General features: G+C 40.5%; 1 protein-coding gene across 1 annotated transcript; it reads left to right on the forward strand.

The window, feature by feature from the left end:
* The first annotated feature begins 7,507 nt into the window (after positions 1–7,507).
* FBXO3 (F-box protein 3) lies at positions 7,508–22,506 on the forward strand. The gene is made up of 11 exons (XM_053388316.1): positions 7,508–7,783; positions 11,250–11,339; positions 12,271–12,425; positions 14,359–14,473; positions 14,608–14,812; positions 15,649–15,694; positions 17,557–17,641; positions 18,013–18,135; positions 18,687–18,802; positions 19,906–20,096; positions 21,668–22,506. Exons 1-11 carry the CDS (start codon positions 7,677–7,679, stop codon positions 21,797–21,799), a joined length of 1,365 nt encoding a protein of 454 aa, XP_053244291.1. The 5' UTR covers positions 7,508–7,676; the 3' UTR covers positions 21,800–22,506.
* Positions 22,507–24,796: the final 2,290 nt, after the last annotated feature.

Below are 24,796 nucleotides of genomic sequence, written 5' to 3' on the forward strand. Positions count from 1 at the left end.
TAATTCGTTCCGGAGGTCCGTTCTTAACCTGAAACTGTTCTTAACCTGAAGCACCACTTTAGCTAATGGGGCCTCCTGCTGCCGCCGGAGCACGATTTCTGTTCTCATCCTGAAGCAAAGTTCTTAACCTGAAGCATTACTGGTATTTCTGGGTTAGAAGAGTCTGTAACCTGAAGCGTATGTAACCTGAATGGTATGTAACCTGAGGTACCACTGTACATGCTTACTTGGAAGTAAAACTGGCTATGTTTGGTAAGGCTTACTCCATAATAAGTATGTTTAGGATTTTAGCCTAAATTTTTATTTTATATTATTTGAGTTCTTTAAAGGTTGAGTGTTATTTCCTTCAACACTGTTTCCTTCCCCTCAAAGGGTTTAATAATGCTATAGCTATTCCCTCTTATTCATTGCATGTAGAGTGTATACTGTATTTTACTGATTTCTTTATATGGGAACTTAAGGGACTAAATACAGTTCAGGCATCCATTCACTGATTATCTGGAGATGCTTTAAGGAAACTGGGTACAATCCTGCCAGCATTTATTTGCAAAGAAAGAGAACCATCTACTTGAGCTGCAAAACTCACAGATTAATCAAACACAAGGTTGGAAAGTTTATTTACAATGGGTTTTGTTCATGTACAGCACAACCATATATATATATATATATATATGGAATTGTTATGATCCATATACCAGAACCTTCACATAATCCTGCCCAAGAACTGAAGCCTTCTACTGATATCCCTCTACCATAAAGTGACGATGCTCAAAAGAGCATTTTCTGTTTGTGGCCCCTTTACCTCTGGAATGTTCTACCTCAGTAGACCCAAATAGGACCTTCACAGCTTCTATTTAGGAGAGCAGTTAAAACTTTTGGTTTTAACTAAACCTTAGAGCCCCCTTAATTTTGGGGGGTGGCATGAGTTCTATGATTGTTAGCGGATGCTGCTCTGTGTCTATAGTGATGAAGAGCAGGCTATAAATGATTTAAAATAAATCCAGTGTAGCAAGCAGAAGTCTGATGGGTTTTGAGAAAATGGTTGTGAAAAGAGGCCGCTGAGCAGCCAAGTGACATTTTGGCACAGCTGTTTAAGCTGTAGTAACTCCTCAGGATTGCATAGGAGTCCCTCAGACAGGACTTTCATATTAATCTCTGTGTTATACTTCAACCTAATACAGATAATCTATAATTAACACATATTACGTACATAGTGCATAGAATGGACAAAAACATTATACACAACTGCAAAATCTGCTGTTTTCTAAAAGTAGTTCTGGCTGTCCACGAAGGCTTTGCCAAATCTAGTTGTATACCTGTCAGTACCAATTTAAAGCCTTTCATTTCTACTCTAAAAACATCTGTCAATTGGCATGGCTATTGTGCTATTGATAATTGTTCTAATATGAAGACAGGCAGATAGCCCTGCTGAATTGTCGGCTTACCACCAAATTTGTGCAGACAGACTCCTCACAAATCAGACTTTATGCCTCTCATCTCACCTCTTTTGCCTTCTCCTGCCTAGCTCATGGTTGATTTGTTGTTGCTGCTTGTTCATTTTTATTATTTATTTCCCAATTGGCCTCGCAAGCATTGTAGGCAGCATGGTCCTACATTTTTTGCAGTCCTGTTGCTATATACAGTGCTGCTCCTATATAAATGCACAATAGCTCAACTATTCATTGACCTTTTAAAATCTAAGAGTGTCTGCCAGGCAATCTTGCCCACACGTCTCTAAAGAAAGCCCAGATATCCCAACATATGTGCCCCAGAGAAAAATAAAATATAGGTTAGATAAGGAAGGGTGGCAAGGGATGAGATCACACAAGGCAAATTGTACTGTCAAGTTTGGCGGGAAAAATTACCCGTCCTCCATTGCAGAAATATGAGGTGTCGTGGCTACTCTCTGAACAAGATGCATGAATGGGACCATTCGTTAAGGTTCAAGTGCTGAAGTATGAGGTTATGGTGAGGAAATATTTTTTTCTGGAGAAAATTTGGCCTTTCTCAGACTACCTTGAGAAAGAAGTGATCACCTCCTGGGGTGTTTGGTGTGGGGCAAGAAAACAATTTAATGACATACTAGGCCATCCTGAGGGTTTATGAGGTTGTGGGCACACAAGAGTCAACCCCCTGAGTTACAGGCTGAGGCGGTCTCTGGGGCATCCATAGGGATGGACAGGTACGCTAGAGTGAACACTTTGCTGTGGGGCCATGATGAATATGCTCAGCCTCCACATACCTCAAGGCTCACCAGGCAAAGCTGGGGAGATACAGCCAATTCTTGGCTAGAAAGCTACTGTATGCAGCAGTGGACATGCCCAGGGGGTGCGAGTGGGGTGCTCCCCCCTTTATACTGTTGGGAGGTTGCGGAGACAATCTGTATTATGCCTGAGTCCCTTCTAATTCCTACTCAGCCGCCCTCACTTAATAATTGGCTCTTGATTTGCAGATCTCATGCTATATTTCAATAAATTTAACTATTCCACCAACATGCCGTCTCTTGAGTCTTCTTCAGTGGTGTGGAGGAGAAAGAAGCAGGGAATGATGGGATTGCGATTGCTTCGAAAACAGCACCTCACTATTTAACATATGTTTTTATTACAAAACAGAGTGTGAATTATTGGAGAAGTTGTTTTGAAACATGAAAAAAAAAAGAAATACCGTATTTTTTGCACCATAACACTCACTTTTTTCCTCCTAGAAAGTAAGGGGAAATGTCTGTGCGTGTTATGGAGGGAATGCCTACGGGTGGCATGCCTACGGATTTTCCTCCTCTAAAAACTACGCGCGTGTTATGGTCGGGTGCGTGTTATAGAGCGAAAAATACGGTAGATAGCAGATCTCCTTTTGTAAAAAGACCAGAAAAGCAATGAAGAAATTAGAGAAAAATGTCACTTCCTTCCAGTCCTTTTTAAAAAGTCTTTAAAAATGTCACATCATCAGAGCATCCCATCATGATCCACAAAAATAAAACTGGAAAACTGGGACATTTGATACTCAATTATATTGTTCTTTGGATGTGTTCAGCAACAGCATTATTTGAAAAGTACATCATTATTCAATATTGTTTCCCATTATTCAATGTCATGGTTGGAAAATGAGAGTATTACCGGCAGCATCACTTTTTAATTCTGTGCCCTTGGAAAAAAAGGGTAATATCATGTCAGCTTAATGGACTTTTTGGTGACATGAGTAAAACAGGAAGCTGCTGTTAATGCAGTATCTTTATTGAAAGCTGGGTACAGCTGTCTCTCCTGCCTCTTCTCTCAAGGTAATACTATGCTCCCAATCCTGTCATACCCAGGAATCAAATTATTTGAATTCTGGACACATCAGCACAAAACTGAAGACACTCTGCCAGATCCACAGTATGCTTGGAAAAGAACATCGTACAGCATCACTCATTTATACGACTGTCAGTCTGGTGCTGTAAATTCACAAGATATGGAGGCCTCGGGTGCCACACTTTTTGTTTTTCTGCTCCTCAATCACCTTCCTTCAATATCTCTACCCTATGTAAGCTAACATTTCATCTCTGAGCCATGTAGCTTTCAAATATCTGCCAGGATACTCAGAGGTTGTCCATGCTGTAAATTTGAATGGAAAACTATGCATTAAGGTGACTAGTTGATTACAGTCACCCAGAAAGATTCATCCCTGTTCTGAGATATGCCTTTGGAGAAGAATCTGCAAAAAGTTTGGTAGATCTAAACTAGAATATAGTTGGCACCTACTGACTACATCTACGGCAGGTTTACCCCCTGCTGCTCTTTTATTAGATGGCACTTGTAGGCACAGAAAATTCAATAGGACAACTCATTTTCTCTTCTGCACTTTGCCAAAAAGAAAATACAGTGCAATACTTTACAAAAATTCAAGACACAGATTGTTTAATTAACATTCATATTCAGTAACCACCTAGATTAAGGTGAGGCTCACATAAGAGTAAGCCTTCACATAAACAACGTGCATCAACTTTTGTGACATTGGAAAAAGGAATCTATCTAATAAATATCTAAACAAATCAGCAAGTTACTTAATAAGAAAAGAAAAGAAAAGAAAAGAATAGTTGGAAGATATCACAGGGGTCATCTAGTTCAACCACCTGCAATGCATGACTCACAGCTAAATAAAAGAGTAATCTGTTTTAGCGGTGGATGCTGGGGGGTTGAGGGACAGAACAGCATGTCATATGGCTTTCCCTGGGTGCCCTACACTAGCCTGCTGTCCTCAGGTGTGATAGAAAACAATGTTCCACCATCAATGTTGGAAGTACTTATTAATCAGCTTTCCAGTTGGCTTCTGCACATGAAAATTGTGGAAGCACCATCTTGCCCTTTGACTCTGGCAGCAAAATTCTTGGAATGGTTGTGAATTTTCTCACTAAACTATCAGCAAGATCATATGTGTGCAGTAAGTTGTGAGCCGGCTTTCACATCAGTGAGTTGTGTTTGGTGTTCTCAACATAAGTGTGTGTGGAGACAATGGTCCAGTAAGCTCTGTGCAATGGAAGTGGTGACACATTGCGACTGGAATTTATTATGGTTTAAATTTATATTGTGTCTTTCTGAAACTAGGCACCAAGGCAGTTAAAACAAAAGTAATATACAAATACAATATAAAAGTCAATGTAACGCAACAAATTAAACACACAAAAACCACAGTAAATAAAAACTAGGGCAGGTTAAGGACAGTCGCCAGCAACAATGCAAACTAGTGGTCTCCTTCCTTATTTGGATGGCAGATGGATTTGGCTTACCATGAGGTTCTATTCCTTGTACATGGGAAGTTCGGACACTTGTGGCTACAGGGGTAAGTGTGCTGAAGAATTGCCTTTGGAGGGGTACAGACTAGATTGACACTGAACATTTATTGGTGTTTAGCACACATGGGAAATGTGACATTGTGTCTGATCAATGATGGGGGAGTCGCTAGGGATGCTGTGGGGGCTGCTGCCAATGTTGCTATGTTAGTAAAATAAAAAAGTAAATTATAAGTAGAATAAGTAAAATTAAAAAGTAGAAACAAATGCTATCTCCTTTGCTGTTGGGAGTACAGTCATACCTCGGGTTAAATATGCTTCAGGTTGAGCATTTTCAGGTTACGCTCCGCAGCGACCGGAAGTAACGGAACGCATTACTTCCAGGTTTCACTGCTCGCGCATGCGCAGACGCTCAAAATGACTATCATGCACATGCACATGCACAGAAGCGGCAAATCGCGACCCGCACACGCGCAGACACGGGTTGCATTCGCTTCAGGATGCAAACGGGGCTCCGGAACAGATCCCGTTCGCATCCAGAGGTACCACTGTATATAAATTCATACACTTGTGTTAGCACAAGAAACAGCCCAGCATAGCTGAACCACAGGACCAGCCTATGTTTAGGATTGCAACTAAAGCAAAAGATTTGGGGATATAAATATGACCTCTGCCAGGCACACACTGTTGATTTAGAAAGCCAAACGATCAACATGCAGTTTGTTTACACCTTAGTCTTGACTTGACTATCTCTAAAAGAAAAAAGGCAACATGTGTTACATAGATACAAGCTAACAGAAAACAGACACGGCATCAGTGAACTTCAAAGGAGAATTTCTAGCTCACTCACTTGGGAGTTACAGTAGTTACATTAAACTCAGTGGGACTGACTTTTGAGTTAACATGCTTTTAGAATAGAAATGGATGGAATTGTGGTTTATTAATAAGATGTACACAGTAATTACTTTCCATAATAAAAGATACTAGGGCTAAAATATGTCTAGATATCTCATCCTACATTCCTGGAAATCTTGCTCCAAATCCAGATGCATCTGGGAATCAGTAGTGAGAAAGGTTATTTATGACAACATATGTAAGGGCAATCTGCCCATTATTATTTCATGTATTCCACGGCTGAACCAACATTATGAAAGACATATTCTGGCATTCAGCCCTGACTGCAAGACCACTTTAAAAAACAGCATAAACAAAAGTTATCATAACCATTTGATATCAGCTTTTTTATTAATTCCACCCAAATTAGTAGATGAAGTGGTGTGTGTTCTATGGAAGGCAACAAATTTTGGGATTACCATTTTATTTAACCCTTACATTAAAGCTCTTCAGCTGTAAAACATCTTTTTACATAATCCAAGTTGTTACCCAATTTTCTGAGAAGCGCAGCACACTGAATGTGCATTACATAGATTAGGATTATCAGCTACTTCATTACACAGTTACAGGCTCCCTCCTAAAACTGCTGAGTTTTTCTTGAAGGAATGGAATTGGTGTCTTGGGCAAATCTGACACAAGCTCAGGGCTGGATTAAGATACTTAGAGGTCCTAAGCACTGAAAAGATTATGGTGCCCCCCTCCCCAATAATTCAAAATAAATTCCAGATCAGTAATTCAAAATAAAATCCAAGAGCTTTAAGAGGAAACCGATTTTCTAGATCCATCTCAATTTGGGTTTAGGCCCGGTTTTGGCACAGAAACTGCTTTCGTTGCCCTGTATGATGACCTCTGTTGGTAGAGAGACAGGGGGAATATCTCCCTGTTAATTCTCATTGATCTCTCAGGAGTTTTTTATATTACTGACCACGGTTTCCTCCTAGAGCAGCTGTCTGAGTTAGGGGTGGGTGGCAGTGGGGGAGCTTCATGCTCCGGCAAGTGGGGGGGCAGAGAGTAGGCAGTGGCAGGGCTGGTGCACATCCCAGGGGCGTGGTGTGCCCTCCGCAGGGGCAGGGGGCAGGGGCGGGGGCAGGGGCGGGGGCAGCCACGATGGCACATAGCTGTCAACTTTGAGATTTGAAAACAAGGGATCACAAGCCTCACCTGTCCCAGGGACAGTCTACGGGATATCTAACAATTCGGGATAGCAGCGGGAAGCGGCGCTGGAATAAGGGAATTTCCTGCAAAAAAAGGGAAGATTGACAGCCATGCGATGGCACCCTACTGGGATCGTGCTGCCGGGGCGGTGCGCTCCCCCCCCGGCACTCCTCTTCCTCTGCCAGTGGTGGGTGGCACCACTTTGCAGTAGTTCAGGTCCTACTTGGATTGGTCCTACTTGTACACAGCCTGGTCATACTTCTGCATCCTATGCTGTCGCTTGAAGCTCAGGTGACCTAGAGTGGAGTTACCAGAGTAGGGTGCGAGGAAGTCTAATAAAGCCCCGCCCTGCCCCCAGTGATGCCTACTAGTTGATAGTTCTTTTTTAAATAAATTTTTAAATTAATTTAATTAAATAATTAAAATTAAATAAATAAATAAACCTCAAATTCAACCTGCTTCGCTGGTGCCCTAACTAAGCACGTGCGTCGCCTTGCCTACTGCGCGTGCTCGAAAGTCAAATCTTGCAGACCCAAAATTGGGAAACGGGAAAGCTACACCTGTTGCATTTCTGCCTGCTGCAGTGCAGCTGTTCAAAGGCGCCCTCGCGCCCACAACCCTCCAGGCGAGGGGCGTTTTGTGAGATCGAGGCTTTGAATGCAGCAACCCTTGAGCCCGGCCCAGCCCTGTGTGTGTGTGTGTTTGATAACAAACCAGCGTGAGGGGCGGGAGATGCCTGCCAGGCGGGCAGGAACAAGCCGTAGGCCGCGCTTCGCCCTCGCCCAGCCCAGCCCGGCCCCAGCTGAGCGGGGAGGAGGAGCCTCCCACTCCGGAGCTGAGGCCCGACCAGAGAGGCGTCAAGATGGCGGCGTCCGTTGAGCTAGACTTGCAGCCCCTGAGCCTGGAGTCGCTGCCCACGGACCCGCTGCTGCTCGTCCTCAGCTTCCTGGATTACAGGGACCTCATGAGGTGCGGGGAGCCCGGAGCCCGGCGGGGCTTAATGCGGGGAGCTGGCGGGGCAGGGCGGCGCTCTCGGGGCTGCCGCTTGGTTCCCTTGGCGGCGCCAACCATGGGGAAATGGGGAGGAAGAGGAGGAGGGTGGCGGCTGCTGCTGCCGCCTTCTTGGGGGAAGAGAGGGCCATGGCGATCCGTCTCCTTTCACCACAACCACCACCCAAAAAACCCATCAATGGCGGGGTTGCGCGTGCAGGAAACATCTCCATGGAGAAGCTCCCAAATAGGAAGGAAGAGTAGGGGATGCGAGGCTTGGGTTGAGCCGAGTGGGGAAATGGGGCGAGGGATATCCCATAGCCCTGGGTATGGGAGCTGGGTCGATGGCCCTGTCTGTGGGGAAGCAGGCCCCAACCCATCTCTTCCCCCCATCCCCCTGCAAGAGCGCATAGTGCTCTGGGCTGCTCTGCATTGCACATTTCTGGAGAGGCTCCTGCCGTGGGTCCCAAGCGGCTTCCAAGCTGGCCCTGCGCTGATAGACAGGTTTTCTTTCACCACAGCGCGGCTGTGTCAACAGGTGCTTGCTCTGGGCAACGTGCTCGAAGCGAGCCCTGCCCTAGTGACACCACATGGTGGATGCTTAAAATCCTCTGGGGGCAAAGAAATAGATAAGGTTTATGATATGGGGTGTGTGTCTTCCTTTGTGCAAGGTGGGCTTGATTGAGCCCCACAAGCTTAGGGCCAACTAGGTGATATGTGAGTGTAACCATCTCCTGATATTGTTTTTAAAAAATAAAAAGTAACCCTCTCCTGACAAAAAGTAGCCACAGTGTGCTGTCCTTATCAGGTAGCGAAATGCAGGAGGTGAAATTAAGCCTTTCCTTTTTTACTTCTTTAAACTCAGAATTGTCTCCCATAGATTTTCCCTTAAGAAGTAACCAGAGAAGAAAAGTAGCCCCTCTCCATTCCTCTGATTAAAATTGATACCTGCTGAGGCTTCTTCTCACTTAAAGCAAAACCACAGAACTATTTTTCTGGGAGATGCATTTATATCTGGTTTGGCCCTTGACTGCACATACTTTAGATGAGGCTAGCATTGACAATGCAGCTTGGAAGTGGAACCTTTTAGTTTGAGCTAAGCCTGCAAAGTGCTGAGAGTGAGTTGTTTTGTTAATGTCTGATCATGAAAGCATAGTAAAAGTTTGACATATTCTGCATTCCTTGCAACGGAATCATTCACTTCCAGAATGTTTCTATGACCCTCTGTGTCAAAACCTGAGATAATTGTGGAGCAAAAATAGATGGACCTCTCCCCTGAGGGAGTTTCCATATATTAATATAAAATGGACTTTAAAAGAAAAAGCCTTTGCTTTACTTTCCTTTGAGTCTGCCTTGCATTAATTACTTATTTCTGGATTATTTATGTGCTGCCTTTTGGGGGGCTAGGTCAGGCCTATAGCCAGCCTAAAAGTTTTGGGGGGCACAAAAAAGTAGGAGGCAGTTTTTAGGCCTTTCAAAGACAAAGTTCTACAATTCTATAATTAACCCTTATATTTGCAGCCATGCCACAATTTATGTACATTCAAAAAATATTCACTAAGCAACTTCAACCATTATAAAGAACTTAAAAGATGATCAACTTCATGTTTGTGTAGGATTGACAACCTCTGTGGACCTTATCCTGATGTTAAATGAGAAAAGCAGCTTTTGACTGTTGTCAGTGCTGCTTGGAATTGCCAGTCCAGGCTCAATCAATGTCTGAAATGCTGACCCATATTTTGTGAGCTCATCTGCAAATTGCACCAGTGATGGTCTTTCTTAAATAAGGGATTTTGTCAACTTGAGCTCAATTCCAATAGAGATGTAGACTGGAAAAGATCTCAGCTTAAAAGGCTTGGAGGAGGAAGGTTTTCAATAGGTTCCGGAAAGACAGCATTGACAACACTGCACCTGTCTAATATTTAGCTGGAGTGAATACTAAAGGCCAGATTCCTACATAGTGAGAAATGTACCATCTGATAAGCTAGTGTCTGCAGGAGGCCTTCACCTGCAGAGGTGGTGTTGCCATACTATTATAAGCTTACAGAAGCACACAGTAACTTTGCACATCATGTCAAGCCATATCATGTTTTGGTCTAGCCATGATTTGGCTTGGCATAATGAGTGAACCAGGCTATTGCTTGTGGAGTGTCCCTAAATTTCCAATTATTTGTATTTTTTGTGTGTTTAATGTTATAGATACTATAGTGTCTGCCTCAGTTTGTCTCTATACACTATGATCTAATCTGATGGTGGTGGTAAATATATTCTGCTGTATGTACTGTGCACCCAAATGACAATTCATAGTTTTTCAATGTTAATGGAAATTCTGTAGAACCTGTAGGGAGGTGTGTACTCCATTCTATTAGGATATCTTGTTTAAAGTGCTGAGTTTGACATCTGTTAAAGCCAAAGTTAAGCACAGATAATTGGTGTGCTTTATAAGCAGCCCAACAAAGGCTTGGCAGAATTCCCAATGGTTGGAAGCTGGGACTTAAGTATCCCCTTTCCTTTCCTATGGCAATGATTCCACATTCCCTGCCATTTATTTCATCTGTCCAAAATCTATATGCTGAGCCCACCTTAATACCATTTAGTCCTTTCCAAAAGGTGCAAGTTAATACAACAACCAAAGCTGAGAAGCTTAAACACTTGGCAAAATAGCAAATACATACAAATGTGCAACATTACTGGGTTTATGTTACCATGATGTTGCCTCCCATATATGTCACAAGCAGTACAATTCAAATAATTTATACCAAATACGTTTCTGAACATACAGTTGAACAAACTCTGATTTAACTTGCTCTTCCTGAAGTAGTGATTATGACATGAATAGAATCTCCTGCCTAGAGAAAAACCAAAGCTAATTTCTTTTAGCTTTTAGGATTAATTTTCTCAACTTGCCCTCTACAGAGGGGCTAGGGTATTTTTATTTTTTTTTAGCTCCTGCTCTCTACTTTTCTCATATTCATCATAACAAGTTGGAAGCTAATGCCCTAACTTGGAGAACTTCGGTTATTTGAAAATTTGGTCCGTATCCAGCTCATTACCAAATCCAAGCACCAGTCCAGTTCCTGAACAGTCTCACTTGATTCTGATGAAATAAACAAAGCTGAATGTCATCAACATACTGATGACTCCTCACTCTAAATCGTCTTCTGATCTCACCCAGCAGCTTCATACAGATGTTAAAGAGCATGGGGTGGGGCACAAAATGAAAGTGTCCAGAATTCCACAACACAGCTGCTATGGAGAAAATGTACAAAAGTGTGGGTTAATTTAGAGAATTGAGTCTTAAAGATAAGTGTGAAATCATGTGTCAAATTTAACTTTAAAAACAGGAAATTCTCCAGCATTTCTGTACAAAGTACAAGTGCAATCATTACTGAACCTGCTTTTAGTCTGACTTGTAGAGAAATTTAAACTGACTTTGTATTTGCAGCTGCTGTTGCGTAAGCCGTAGATTAAATCAGTTTTCAAGTCATGATCCACTGTGGAGGAGGCACTGTAAGAAATATTGGCTTTTGTCTGAGTAAGTATGGCTAGTGCTTAATTTACATAAAATGAGAAAATTATTCAGTTGTGTTACCAGTTTTCTGTCTGATAAATTTACAATTTTTTGTAGACTACTTCTTGGATTAAAAGTTGTGTGCATTAAAAAATAAATTTTGAAAAAGCTGAAAAAGTTTGCAAGCATCAGCTCAATATAAAATAATCTGTTGGTAAATAATAGCTTCCTCCTGCAAAGATGCTAGGTGGTGCTGATTCTCCAGTAGATATACTAGAACAGCTTAGCTTGTGTAAGTTGTAGGGTACTTCTATGACAAATGATGCAATAGTTCTATCCCATAGGTTTTAATTGGAATCTAATTGGATAGCAGAAAATGGGATGTTGGTGTTTGAGTTTGAAACTTGGATTAATTGCTGCTCATTTTGACACACAGTCACTTTTACAAGTTTCCTTGTTAAAGCATACATGAAAATTCACATGGCGCTACCCCTCCCCCCCCTTTATGCTGGCCACCCTATGTTTCTTATGCATAAGGATTCTTTATTCACACCTGTGGCAAAGCCTTGACTGTTTTTGTGACATCCTTTAGAATGATTTCATAAATCATTAGCCAATTATCAGAATGGTATTTTGCTTTCCCTTTTGTACAATCTTATTTCTGTTGTTTCTGTACAATATTACACAATTATGAGGCTTATTCTTCCTTCCTGCTTTTTGTGTGCGGATTATTCAAAATTAAATACAAGTCCAGTTGAATTTTTTTAATGGGATAGTTAAACACTTATGTAAACCCTGCCCATTGAACTGTAATCCAATCTTCTGAACTGGAATTTACCTTAAAAAATTAAAAATTAGCAAATGGGGGGGTACTAAGAGTGCAAAAAATATATATGCATATATGCAATATTCTTACTACTTATTGCTGCTTAGATATTGTTTGTTATTTTTTTAGAGCTGAGAAATCTCGGAGCTGGAAAGCAATCTTTATAGATACGTATGCTGATCTCGGAAGGTATATTCAAATTTATGCTACACTTAAAAAGGCCTGGGATGATTTAGAAAAGTATCTGTTTCAGCGTTGTCCTCGGATGATTACTTCTTTGAAAGGTATTGTTTATAAGTTTGCTGTTTTATACAACTTGCATTTTCTCTCTCTAAAGTTATCGTTTTAGATCAGTGTCAAGTGCCACTTTATGAACACCCTAGATTATTTAACTATTGCCAACATGCTTGTTAAGCTGAGAACAGTTCTGTCCTCCCTGTTTTTAATTTTAGTCCTTTTTCGTGTGTGAAACACAATAAATTGTGCTTAGCTGTTGATCTGGCTTAGTGATCTAGAACAGGAAAAGGAAAACCAAATGGACCTCTATTGCATAATATAGTAATGAGTGTGGTACTTTTCACAAACTGTTAAATAATGTATCTGTAAACATGATGAAATTAAGGAAAGCTTAAGGACCTGATTTGTAGTGGGTTTTCTGACTTTGATTTGAATCGGTGCTAGCCTGTCCAGTGTGGACAGGTAAAACACTATTGAATTTTGCATTTTATTTTTGTTAATTCTAATTCCCAGTTTTGTACAAAGGCAAAAGTGCAGCAACAATAGAGTTAATTTTGAAGAAGTAGATATGAAAAGTACACACTGTGAGATTTGAGGAATGGTTTGAACAAGGTGTTCTTACCCCTGAATGCCCCGTCTTTCCCTTAATCATTCAGCAACTGGTTTGTTGAAGGTGGGGGTAGAGATGCTCCTTAAAACACCAAAATGGGGTCCATGTGTGTGGATCTTTTCCCAGAGGTCTCACTGCTTTTCTGGAAATCTGAGAAGATTATGGGGGGAAAGGATAATCCCTTTCAGCTGCACTGAATTTCAAAGAGGTTTGCAAAGCAGCTATATGTCTCCATTTTACAGGCTTCTGGAAAATGGGGAGCAAAAGGAAGCCTTAACCCTAAATTCAGAGTTTGTTAAAAGCTCAACAAATTATTTTTTTTAAAAAAAGCATTTCATTATATTTTAGCATACTAATGAAGTGCTGAAATGTTTTTCAAAGCCTTAGGATCAGCTCTTCCTCCCCCACTTCTCAAAGGAGCTTCTTCAAATGACACCCACCCCCCGGGTCTGGAACATGCCCTGCCCTTTTCCTGCCTTTCTGCTTGTGGGGAAAAAACCAATAATACATGCTTTTAAAAGTTTAATCAGTGTGCTAGAGCACATGTGCATTCATATCAAAATGAACCATATATTGCAAGTGGTCTCCTCTATGTTTCTTTAGCAGCCAGTTTTGGAGCAGCCGTTTTGTTGTTCCTCTTTCCTTCACTATAGAAACATGCAAGGGGAATGTAACTCTCTAGTGCCATTTTAATTTCGCTTGCAGCTGATAGTGTCTCAGTATTACTAAAAACCCTAGAATGGAAGCAGCCATACTAGGTGAGAATGATTGTTACTGTAGGCTTTGGAATACATGTATCTTTTTTGGGGTTACGAAGTGTTTGACATGACTAAATGACTAAACAACAAACATTAACACATGCCATTTTCTCTCTTATATGGCCCTTGAAAATTATTTATTCTCCTCCTGAGTAATAGCTGGCAAATATTTTAGCCACAAATTGCATAGGGCAGGAGAATCAGACAAAAACTGCTTCTGAGTCTGGACTATAGACTACTAGTTGGCCTTCCTTGTTTTACAGCAGTGTGCCCCTATTCAAATTATATACTGTAGCTTGAATTAAGACAGACTTCTATCTCTGGTTTGTCTTAAAAAGAATCCCACCACTTTGGAGTACATAGGTGTTTTCCAAAAGCAAAAGACATTATGCTTTTTGTGTAGTGTTTCTGACATAAGTATTAATGTCTGTTTCAGAAAAAGTAAACAGAAGAAGCCCTAGGAAAATATATGATTCTAAACACACCTGCTGACTTGAATGGGGCTTGCTAAAGAGGTTTTAACATCATGTCTTAAATAACTTACTGCAAAATGCATTGTTTATATTGTCTGAAGATAATCTGCTAAATGGTACAGTTTTTGAATGCTCACAGAGAGTGTTCGGGAGGAAGATCTGGATGCTGTGGAAGCACAAATTGGTTGCAAACTCCCCGATGACTATCGATGTTCATTTCGGATCCATAATGGACAGAAGCTAGTCGTTCCAGGGTGAGAAGCTTAACGTTAACTGTCATTGCTAATTGGCAGTCGGCCGCTACGTAAGCTTGCACATACTTGAAATTTGTTTCTTCCAATGGTTAAGAATGTCTCTCCCCCCCCCTTTTCTTTCTGTCTTTCCAAAGGTTGATGGGAAGCATGGCCCTTTCCAACCACTATCGCTCTGAAGATTTGCTGGACATCGACACAGCAGCCGGTGGCTTTCAGCAGCGGCTAGGACTGAAACAGTGCCTCCCCCTAACCTTTTGCATCCACACTGGATTGAGTCAGTACATGGCTCTGGAAAGCGTGGAGGGCCGCAATAGTTACGAGATCTTCTACCAATGCCCAGTAAGAAAGACTTGTAAATAGACACTTTAGACAACACTAATGCTACTCATTATCTTCAGTAGATGAAACTGATGCAGTATATGTGTGTAGAATGTTTTAAAAAATCTAAAATCAGCTGTCTTTCATCTCTGAGCTTCTTCCCACCATTCACAAAAGGCCACATAAATGTTCAAACGTTCTAACTTATGAAGGAGAGGGGCTTTTAAATGGCAGCAATTGCTATAATTGCCATGAGGGAAGTGAAGGCTGATCATTAGGATCTGGAGCTGAGAGACAGGCAAAGCAGGGCTACTAGTGAAGAAGCTGGGGATGTGATGATGGGGAAGGAGGATCTTGTAAGTTGATTAGAAGTCTGCCTCCAAAAAAACTGGCTTCATACAAATGTGTCTAGTGCATAACAATCAAACTTCACACTTTGAAATAATAGTAAGTTATTTATTAACAGTGCATGGGGGGGGGGATCAAAGCACCCTATTGTTGATAGTGGTACATAAAATACCAATTTGGTTTTTAACTACAGAAAGGGCCATAACTAAGTAGAAGAACTTCTGAAAGCTATCTAATAATAAAAACACACACATTAATATAATGACTGTTTCATTGATACTATAATTTCAAAGAAATAAATCTTAAGTTTTCAAGTTGAGTTTTCTACCAAATGTTCACAGACGAGATGGGAACATAAAGTGACTTGCACAGATGAAACACTTAATTTTGTTCTCTTTTTTACTACTGGTTACAGTCTAATATTTTCCTGCAGTATTGTATGGTACAAATGTCACCTGTAAATCCAGTTTTTAAGGACACAAATAAACTTTTTCCTTTTTCCTTTGAAGGATCAAATGGCCCGCAATCCATCTGCAATTGATATGTTTATTACAGGTAAAAGTATTTTGGAACTTAAATGGGAAACAATTTAGAGAAGTCAATATGAATTGGAATATGTCTGGAACTTTATCCACTTACCTCAACATGCAGCATTTGCTCATTCTAGATCTTTTGCACATTAGAGGACAAACTATCTGTTAAACTGTGATCACGTGTAATATTGCAAGATGTTGGGAGAGTGCATTTATAAGCAGAGAATGAAAGTAAGCGTAACTCGTCAGGTGCTAGAACCCAAATCATATCTCTTGAAATCTACCCCCACAAGTTCTGTATTTGCAAGATAAGTTTGGGCACTAGCATTGTATCTAAAAGCAGCCAGGTGGTAGAAGATAAGAGCACATCCTTTCACTTCACTTCCATTCTTTGGCTTGGAGTGCCCTCTCTTGAGAGGGAGAAGGAAAAAGCAAATCTTGGTTGCATTTGTTCGGCATTGCAATAGGAAGTTTTGCTTGTTAAATTTTGCTGATACTCTGGGCTTCCGCAATATATATTTTTTACAGTTTTAGAGGGGTAGCAAAACATTAAAAGGTGGGTACATGCTCACAAAAAAAAATTGAGAAGCATAGTGCCTGTACTTTTTGCTTATTGTTTCTAGAAAGGAAATATAGTTACTTCCAATTGTTTTAAATGAAAGATGGGAAGCTAGGGATTATAGTTCAATGTGATGGTGGTGGCGGCTCTGAATTAGAGTAACAGCAAGTCTAGGAATGCTGGATGTCACATCTCCACTGCAAAGTGATGGGATGATGTGCAAGGAAGAAGTAGGTGTTAGAGTCGTCTTCCTCCTGGGTCTCCCAGATTCATGTTTGCTGCATCAGCTGGGGAAAGCACTTGGTGAGAGGATTATGCAGCCCCTACCAGCCAGCTCACGCAAATTGCCTTTCATCCCATCTTTCTGCTTTGTCTTAGAGAAGTAGCAATCAGGGTTTCTCAAGCTTGCATTTTCTGCAGTTCTTATAGTTTGGTTTTTGAAGAAAGCAACTGCAGTAACATCATCAGACCCTCTTTTCATAGACCTGTGATATGTAATTGAGGCATAATTACCTTTCAAAGGTTATGGCAAATCAAAAATAGCATGCTCAGGGGATCAAGGATGGGAACAGCTTTGGGAAGGGAAGTTTAACAAATGGAACCATCTATTCACACACATCTCTCAAAGCTTTTTATTTGTGCTTTGCATTGGGAGGAATGATGGTTTATTTGTATTTTAAAAAACAAGAGCCAGATTCAATTAAATAGTTGTACCAGCATAGTTGTACCAAATAGGGACCCAGTGTGATGTGTCCCCTAGCACAACAAGGCTCCTCCTTTCTTCTTCCCCTGTGCTCTCCCAGTTGACTCTGGGGGAGGGGAGTCAGGGGGGAAATCCCAGAACAATTTGTGGGACAAGAAGGGGGGGAAATCACTCCATCTGGTAAGAGGAAATGTTTGCTGATACCAAGATACTGAATTCTTCCTACTATCTTGCTAAACATAACAATGCATTTATTGCCATCTATAGTGAAATGAAGCTTCATAGTAAAATGGAATGAGGCAAGCTGATCTGTAAGGAAGCATGGGTAGGGGACAAACAAATGGGAACTTCCTCTTTCTCCCCTGCCCCAGTTTCATTCAGATTTCTGAGTTCTGGTCTTAGATGAATGAGCAGCTTCCGCTTGCCTAGTCCTAAACCTCAGCACTCTAGTGCTATAGTGCCTTACCATGTACTTGAGACTGCTAATGGTCAGAGCTAGGTGACCACCACCTGGGAGGTCTGAACTGTTCTTTGTTTTGTTTTGTTTTTAGTCATAGCATATGTAATCGGCATACTGGCCTTTTTATGACCTTGTGAAATGTTTCTCCCCCTTTGCTATTAGGTAGCTCCTATTTGGAATGGTTCACCTCCTATGTAAACAATGTAGTAACAGGTGGCTATCCCATCATCAGAGACCAGATTTTCAGGTATTATGCCTTTGGTTTACAATCTGTGGTATCTTATTATGACAAAATGTAATAATCTTAAACTTGTAACAAAAATAAATTATCATCTTACAATATTTGTTAGACATGTATGTGAGCATGAGGTAGTAAAGCAAAGCACACTTATTATTTACAATAATAACATTGTAATGCTGGCAATACATTTGCACTATGTTCTGCAGAAACAGATATAGTCTAAATGGCATTAAGCGGGTGCAGAGAATGCCTTTTCTTATTACGGAGAGAAATAGATTCTTAATGCACAAATTGTAAGGTGAAAGTTGGTTTTATACAAATGAATTTTTCAGTATTTGTTTATTCTTTAAAATAATGTCTTTTTCTTTATTTGCTAGATACGTTCATGACAAGAGTTGCGTAGCAACAACAGGAGATATTACTGTCTCTGTCTCCACATCTTTTCTACCTGAACTCAGTTCTGTACATCCACCTCACTATTTCTTTACTTACAGAATCAGGTAGGAGCAGTAAACGAATGCTGATTTTATCAATGTGTTACTGACACGTCTTGAAGCTTTCCTTGCTTACTGGCAAAATTCTAAACGACCTAAAATATAAACTAGTCCTTCCAAAATCACAATTTATCAGTGAGAGATAAAAAGTAAGAATGGGGAAATGTTGAATGCTTTTTACAAGACTGCACTGAAGTTACTTCTTTGCTTTTGACTTCCTTTTCTGTACTGTTCTATAGAACATATTCTTTCTTCTAACATCCGTTCAATTATTATTTTTCCTGTGTAATAATTACAGGATCTAGATCTTCCCCCTTAGGGTAGTATTTCTTGGACAGTCAAATTGCTACATTGTGTCAGAGAAAAACATGACTCTTATGCCCCTGCTAATGAGTGTTGTTTGTAATGTGGTCAGACGAGTGTCACAACTATTTCCTTCCACCTCTCAAGGCCCTAAAACAGTTAAAATATTCTGGATAGTATTTTAAGGAAGGTAATAGTTTTTGGCTAGTGCTTTTCCTCTCTTCCTAAAATGAGTATCTTGCATAATTTTTCAGAATTGAGATGTCCAAAGATGCTCTTCCAGAGAAGGCTTGTCAGCTAGACAGTCGGTACTGGAGAATAACCAATGCCAAAGGTGATGTGGAGGAGGTGCAAGGTCCTGGAGTAGTAGGTAAGGAATAGTTAAAGAATGTAACTGTTTTTAAAACAGCAACAACAAATGCAGGGTGCAATTAGAGGAACCTTGATCTTTTTCTTCCCAGCCTTGATCCCAATCTAAGCAACCATTGCTGCCCCTGCTGTGTGGGCAATTACAGTTTAAAAAAATGTTTCTTTGTTGCAAGTGCACCATCACTGAGGAAGAACTGAGAAAGATGCCTGCAACAGTGGGATGAAGACGAAAGAGACATTCTCTCCTTTGCTTCCCTGCAACAGCACAGGGAGAGGGAATGAAGGAGGGGAAGGCTTTCTACCCTTTTTGCTGCTGCTGCTGCTGCTGCTTCTGCTTCCTTCAGCAAGGAGCGGGGAGAAGGGGAGAAACATGTGAGGTGGGCAGTGGCATCAGAGCAGGATGATTTCTTGGGAGCTGCCCCAACCTGTCCTGCCTGTTGCTCTGTGGCTTATCTGAGGTGGCTGCCACACTTACTCACCTGCTTGCTTAGGCTGCCTGCTCACTCGCTCTGTCTTCCTCCCTGGGCTACACACCGGCTGCCTATCAACAAGCCATGCAAACTGCAGCATGGCAGCACCATTACAATTTTATACTAAGATTAAAATCTATAATAGTATAGATTGCTCGTTCTTTGTTTCTTTGAAGTCTGTAACACAGTTCTAAGGACCAAACTACACATTACAATAAACATGCTGTTTAAAAAAGCGTGCTTAAACTGGCCAATTTTATTGGGGTGAAGGGGAGTAGTTTTGAGGCCATGCACTGAAACTTGTTCTCAGTCTAAATTGGAGCCCAGTTTTTGGTAAAAAAAAACCCATGACCATGGCTGATTAACTGCCCCCCATATATGCTGTTTGCTGTATAAATATCACATTTGAGGGCAAATAGCAGTCAAGAGGGTGGGTTTGTTTGTTTGTTTTTGTCAAGAAACTGGTATGGGGCCTGTATTGGAACAAGTCTTGTGGCTGTATTTCTTTTAGAAATAAAAGTGACTAGTTGTAAGCACACTTTTTTAAAAAGTTCATTGCAATGTTAAGTTTGATCCTAATTGAAGTATTTTTGGTTCCAGAGGTTGAAGTCCTCTGTTAATTTTGTTTCTGCAGGAGAATTTCCCATAATCAGCCCTGGTCGGGTTTATGAATATACCAGCTGTACGACATTTGCCACTACTTCAGGGTACATGGAAGGATACTATACATTCCATTGTCTCTACTATAAAGACAGATTTTTTAATGTTACCATTCCTAGATTTCATATGGTTTGCCCAACGTTCAAAGTATCTACAGCACGCATGGTAAGTTAAAATTGATGTTTTTAGGCCTTAACTCTTCTCTTTGGTTTCCAGGAAACAATTGGATTTTGTGTTTAAATATAAATAAAACATAAAACTAGGTTAATAGTTTTTAGAAGCTATAAGGTGAATAAAGTAAAAAAAACACTTTACCTAGTTTAAAAATGTGTGTGCTCAAGTATCATACTTGCTTCTTTATCAATTATGAGCAAAAATGCAGTGAGGGGATCGATAACAACTTTCTCATATATGGGATTACGAAATGTTTATAAAGGTCCTGGAACATTTGGGAAAAGCCCAAGTAGTAAAATGTCTTTTCTGACTGCTTTTGTTGTTTTTTGCTTTCCTTTCCGTTGTTTTTTGAGTAATGCTCAGTTTGGGGAAGAACAAATATATTAGATATATTAACAATTTGATATTGCTTACATATTATATAACTGCACTGCTGTTTATGTGCTAAATGAATAACATAAAATAAGTGGGAACTTATTGTTGGATAGAAACATTTATTTAGTTACAGCAAATCATTTGTTCTGCTTTGCTTGTTTAACCTTTGTCTATGTTGTCAACAGACACATTACGTGCCTTGTCTTGAAAACAGTTTTAACATTGTTTTCCACAAATGACAGGGGATAGGACATTTTTAAGCATTCAAGGAAAGCTATTGTCAGAATACATGTTTTTATAGAAGAGTGTTTGGATGGGCATTCCACTTTTTAAAACGCACTGTCTACTTGGATATCTTGTTTTAAAATTGAGCCTTCGGCTGCTCTTACTGAAAAAAACTGTAGATGGAATACGGGACTTACTTTTAATTAGAAATATTTATAGACTTCCTTTATGAGTAGAACTTTTTGGCTTACACACAAGTAAAAAGTTTTTCAGTGGTAATATGATAAAATACCATTTGTACTGGATTCAAATTCAGTTTGTCCAAAATACACTTAGCAGACAAATCATGTTATATCTTGGCTCCTTTTCTGTAAAATGAGAGTAGCATGGCCTTCCTATAGAGTGCTATGAAGTCCAGTGATATAAGGCTGTTAAGCACTTTACACAATTGGAATAGGCACGTTTAGTACATTCTCCCAAGTGTTGTGTGTGCTACAATTTGCTAAGAATGGGTGAAATCCAACAGTGTCAGTGCACTTGCACAAACTCCCCTTGCTTTTCTTTCCTGCTGCTGCTCCCTGCATGCCCCCAGAATCTGTTGTGTCCACTGGCATTGTTTTGGATCTTGCCCAATGCCTACTAAAGAACCAAAGAAGTATCCTACTGTCTAGTGTCTAATATATAGCATAATGCTATCTTGAATGCCTGTGACAGGAATTTCAGCCCAGCCCCAGGCTTTCTGTTGGGTAACACTTTGGCAAGCTGTTGGAAACCAGACGTAGTTGTATAAATGCCATAACAATTATAAGAGATGTTAAAGTATTTTACTTTTTCTGTGGTACTCATTGATCCTTTTGTTTGTTTAATGCAGCTTGACAAACATGATCACATTTAGTTGGGGTAGTTTTGCAAGGAAACTTTGTCAAAGAGCTTACCTATATTACTTCTGTTCCTGCGTTTAGGAAACTAATCATAACGAATGTGCGATGGATGAAGACGAAGACTCAACAGATACTGATGAATATGAAGACAGACGCAGAATTCTGGACATCCCTGTTCCTTCTGGACGTGGACGTTGTCCGCGTCAAACCTGAGCAAACTTCCAGAAAAACAAAACAAAGACCTATTGATTCTGCAGAAAATATTTCTGTGGAAGATACCATGTAAAATATTTCTGAATATTAAGTCATTATTTGGCAGAGGAGCAACTAGCATGAGTGCTGGTTCTGGCTTTCATCAGAGCAGATTATACAAACAGGGTTCTCTTTTGTCATGTGTTTGCTTCTCGAGAGAGAATATGTTGGGTAGAGGTGGGAATACAGTAGTGTGGTGAGCTTTATTCTTCCAAACAGCTTTGCAGTTGAAGGTAATCATTGTACATTTAAACTTCCTTAAAACCAGAATGGTGCTGCCCATTTTTCTTTCCGTTCCTTTTTTTAATTAAAGCAGCAAACAAAATGGAAAATTAGGCATGTCATTTTCACAATGATTTTGTATTACTATTTCATCTCTTGACATATGTGAATGAAATAACTGAAGTTAAATCTGTATAGCCATTGGGACGAATATGTATGTTTTTAATGGGACACTCTGAAATGTTTGAAAGGGAGCTGGTCTAATGTTTTAAATCCTGCATCATGCGCCTTTTTGAACATGGAATATGCATATTGCCTACTGCATTTCTTCATTTATTATATAATATAAATATGTAAATAGCTTGATTTTCCTCTTCAACTGCCATTTAACTATTGTGATACGTGTTTAGAATTTTAAGTATAAACATGTTTTCTTGAACACTAAATGGTTTTCTTTATAACTGTCTCACTTAAAATGAAGAGAACTTGAAATAAGTCTTAACTGGAACATTTACATTGATGGGTATTAATATATATATAGCAAAGGACAGGTGAGATGTAGTTTCGTACAGCAGTTGCACCATTCTGTAAAGTAGTGGGGGCTTTAGGCTGCAATCACATACAGTGGTACCTAGGGTTACATATGCTTCAGGTTACATACGCTTCAGGTTACACACTCCACTAACCCAGAAATAGTGCTTCAAGTTAAGAACTTTGCTTCAGGATAAGAACAGAAATTGGGCTCCGGCGGCGCGGCGGCAGCAGGAGGCCCCACTAGCTAAAGTGGTGCTTCAGGTTAAGAACAGTTTCAGGTTAAGAACAGACCTCCGGAACGAAATAAGTACTTAACCTGAGGTACCACTGTACACACATACCTGGGAGTAAATCCTATTCTACTCCCAAGTAGACATGTCTAGGACTGTACTGTTAAGCAGCAGCAGTAGAAAGGATTCACCTGTAATAAAACTGGAAAATCTGTCATAGACTTCTATGCCAGGATAGGGACCTGTAGGGACCTCCAGATGTTGTTGGGACTACAACTCCCATCATCCCTGGAAATGCCACGGATTGAACCTTGGGCCTTCTTCCCGCAGTGCAGACGATATGCAAATAAGATGTAGCCCTTCACTGATAATGTGGCTCAGATGTTCCTCTGAATGATATATAATTAGGTTTTACCAACTTGTACTTGGTACACAAGATGGGGGGGGAGTAAAAAGAAAAGTAAAATTCATAATTAAGAAAATATGAAATTGATACTCCTAGCTGAAGTAAACTGCAACTATAATTTCCAAAAAGAGTGAACTTGTTACATTGTGGAAAGTGTTTGAATTTTCTCAAAGGCATAGTTGTATAATAATTTATTGTAGGGTTTGTATTATACATTTACAGCATAATCTACAGCAAAGGGAATCCAGGTAAAGTCAGGATGCAAACAGTTTTTTAAAGTATTCACTTATGATTCTGAAAATATTTTAATTAGCTTCTAAACTTGTGTTTTCTTCTTCGTTTGGCTAGAACAAAAACAGTACTTATCACAGATGGTGATTTGGGAAAGGGGGTTGAAATAAACCAGCATCTCTTATTTGTTTCCCCCCTTGTGATTATAGGAAGGAGCAAAAGAGCCATGATCAGTTTATGACGACGTTTACCATGACATGCTACCAAGGCCTATCAGACCCCTTTATCCTATGAGATGATACTTTTACTGAGGCTAGATTACCTCAGTAAAAAAAAAAAAAATCCTCATTCAAGAAGGTTTAAGATATTCCCCTATATATGTTTGTTTACATGTCAGTTGAATGCTAAACTTCAGGAGGAACTACTGTATGTAGTAAACCTGACAATGCTGAAGTCCATACTATTCCCAGTTCCCATAACTGCATACAGCCACCTTGAGAAGGGTTTGAAGTTTATATGCCCAGGCACCTTTTTATATACTTTAGGCTACCTCATGTCATCCTTATCTTCCTTTCCCAGTAGGTAACTGTTCTTGAAGTTCTTTGAATATCAGAAGCTAGCATCCCATTTGATGAACAGTGGTACCTCGCGTTAAGAACTTAATTCGTTCCGGAGGTCTGTTCTTAACCTGAATCTGTTCTTAACCTGAAGCACCACTTTAGCTAATGGGGGCCTCCTGCTGCCGCTGCACGATTTCTGTTCTCATCCTGAAGCAAAGTTCTCAACCCGAGGTAATATTTCTGGGTTAGTGGAGTCTGTAACCTGAAGCATATGTAACCCGAGGTACTACTGTATACCATGTGCCTTACTCTCTATCCTTTCTGGAAGCGAGGATATATGTTAAAAACAAGCTTTCCAATCTGGATAAAAAGGTCTCTGATGTAGCTGTTGTATTGCTTTCAAATACATACAGTATTCAGAACCAGTTTGTTCTCAGTGTGGAGGCAGTGTTTAGCCTAGGTAAAGGGTCCCCTGACCATTAGGTCCAGTCGTGGCTGACTCTGGGGTTGTGGCGCTCATCTCGCTTTACTGGCCGAGGGAGCCGGCGTACAGCTTCCGGGTCATGTGGCCAGCATGACTAAGCCGCTTCTGGCGAACCAGAGCAGCGCATGGAAACGCCATTTACCTTCCCGCCAAAGCGGTACCTATTTATCTACTTGCACTTTGACGTGCTTTTGAACTGCTAGGTTGGCAGGAGCAGGGACCAAGCAACGGGAGCTCACCCCGTCGCGGGGATTCGAACCGCCAACTTTCTGATCCGCAAGTCCTAGGCTC

Source organism: Podarcis raffonei, chromosome 1 (genome assembly GCF_027172205.1).
Source record: "Podarcis raffonei isolate rPodRaf1 chromosome 1, rPodRaf1.pri, whole genome shotgun sequence".
Taxonomy (NCBI): domain Eukaryota; kingdom Metazoa; phylum Chordata; class Lepidosauria; order Squamata; family Lacertidae; genus Podarcis; species Podarcis raffonei.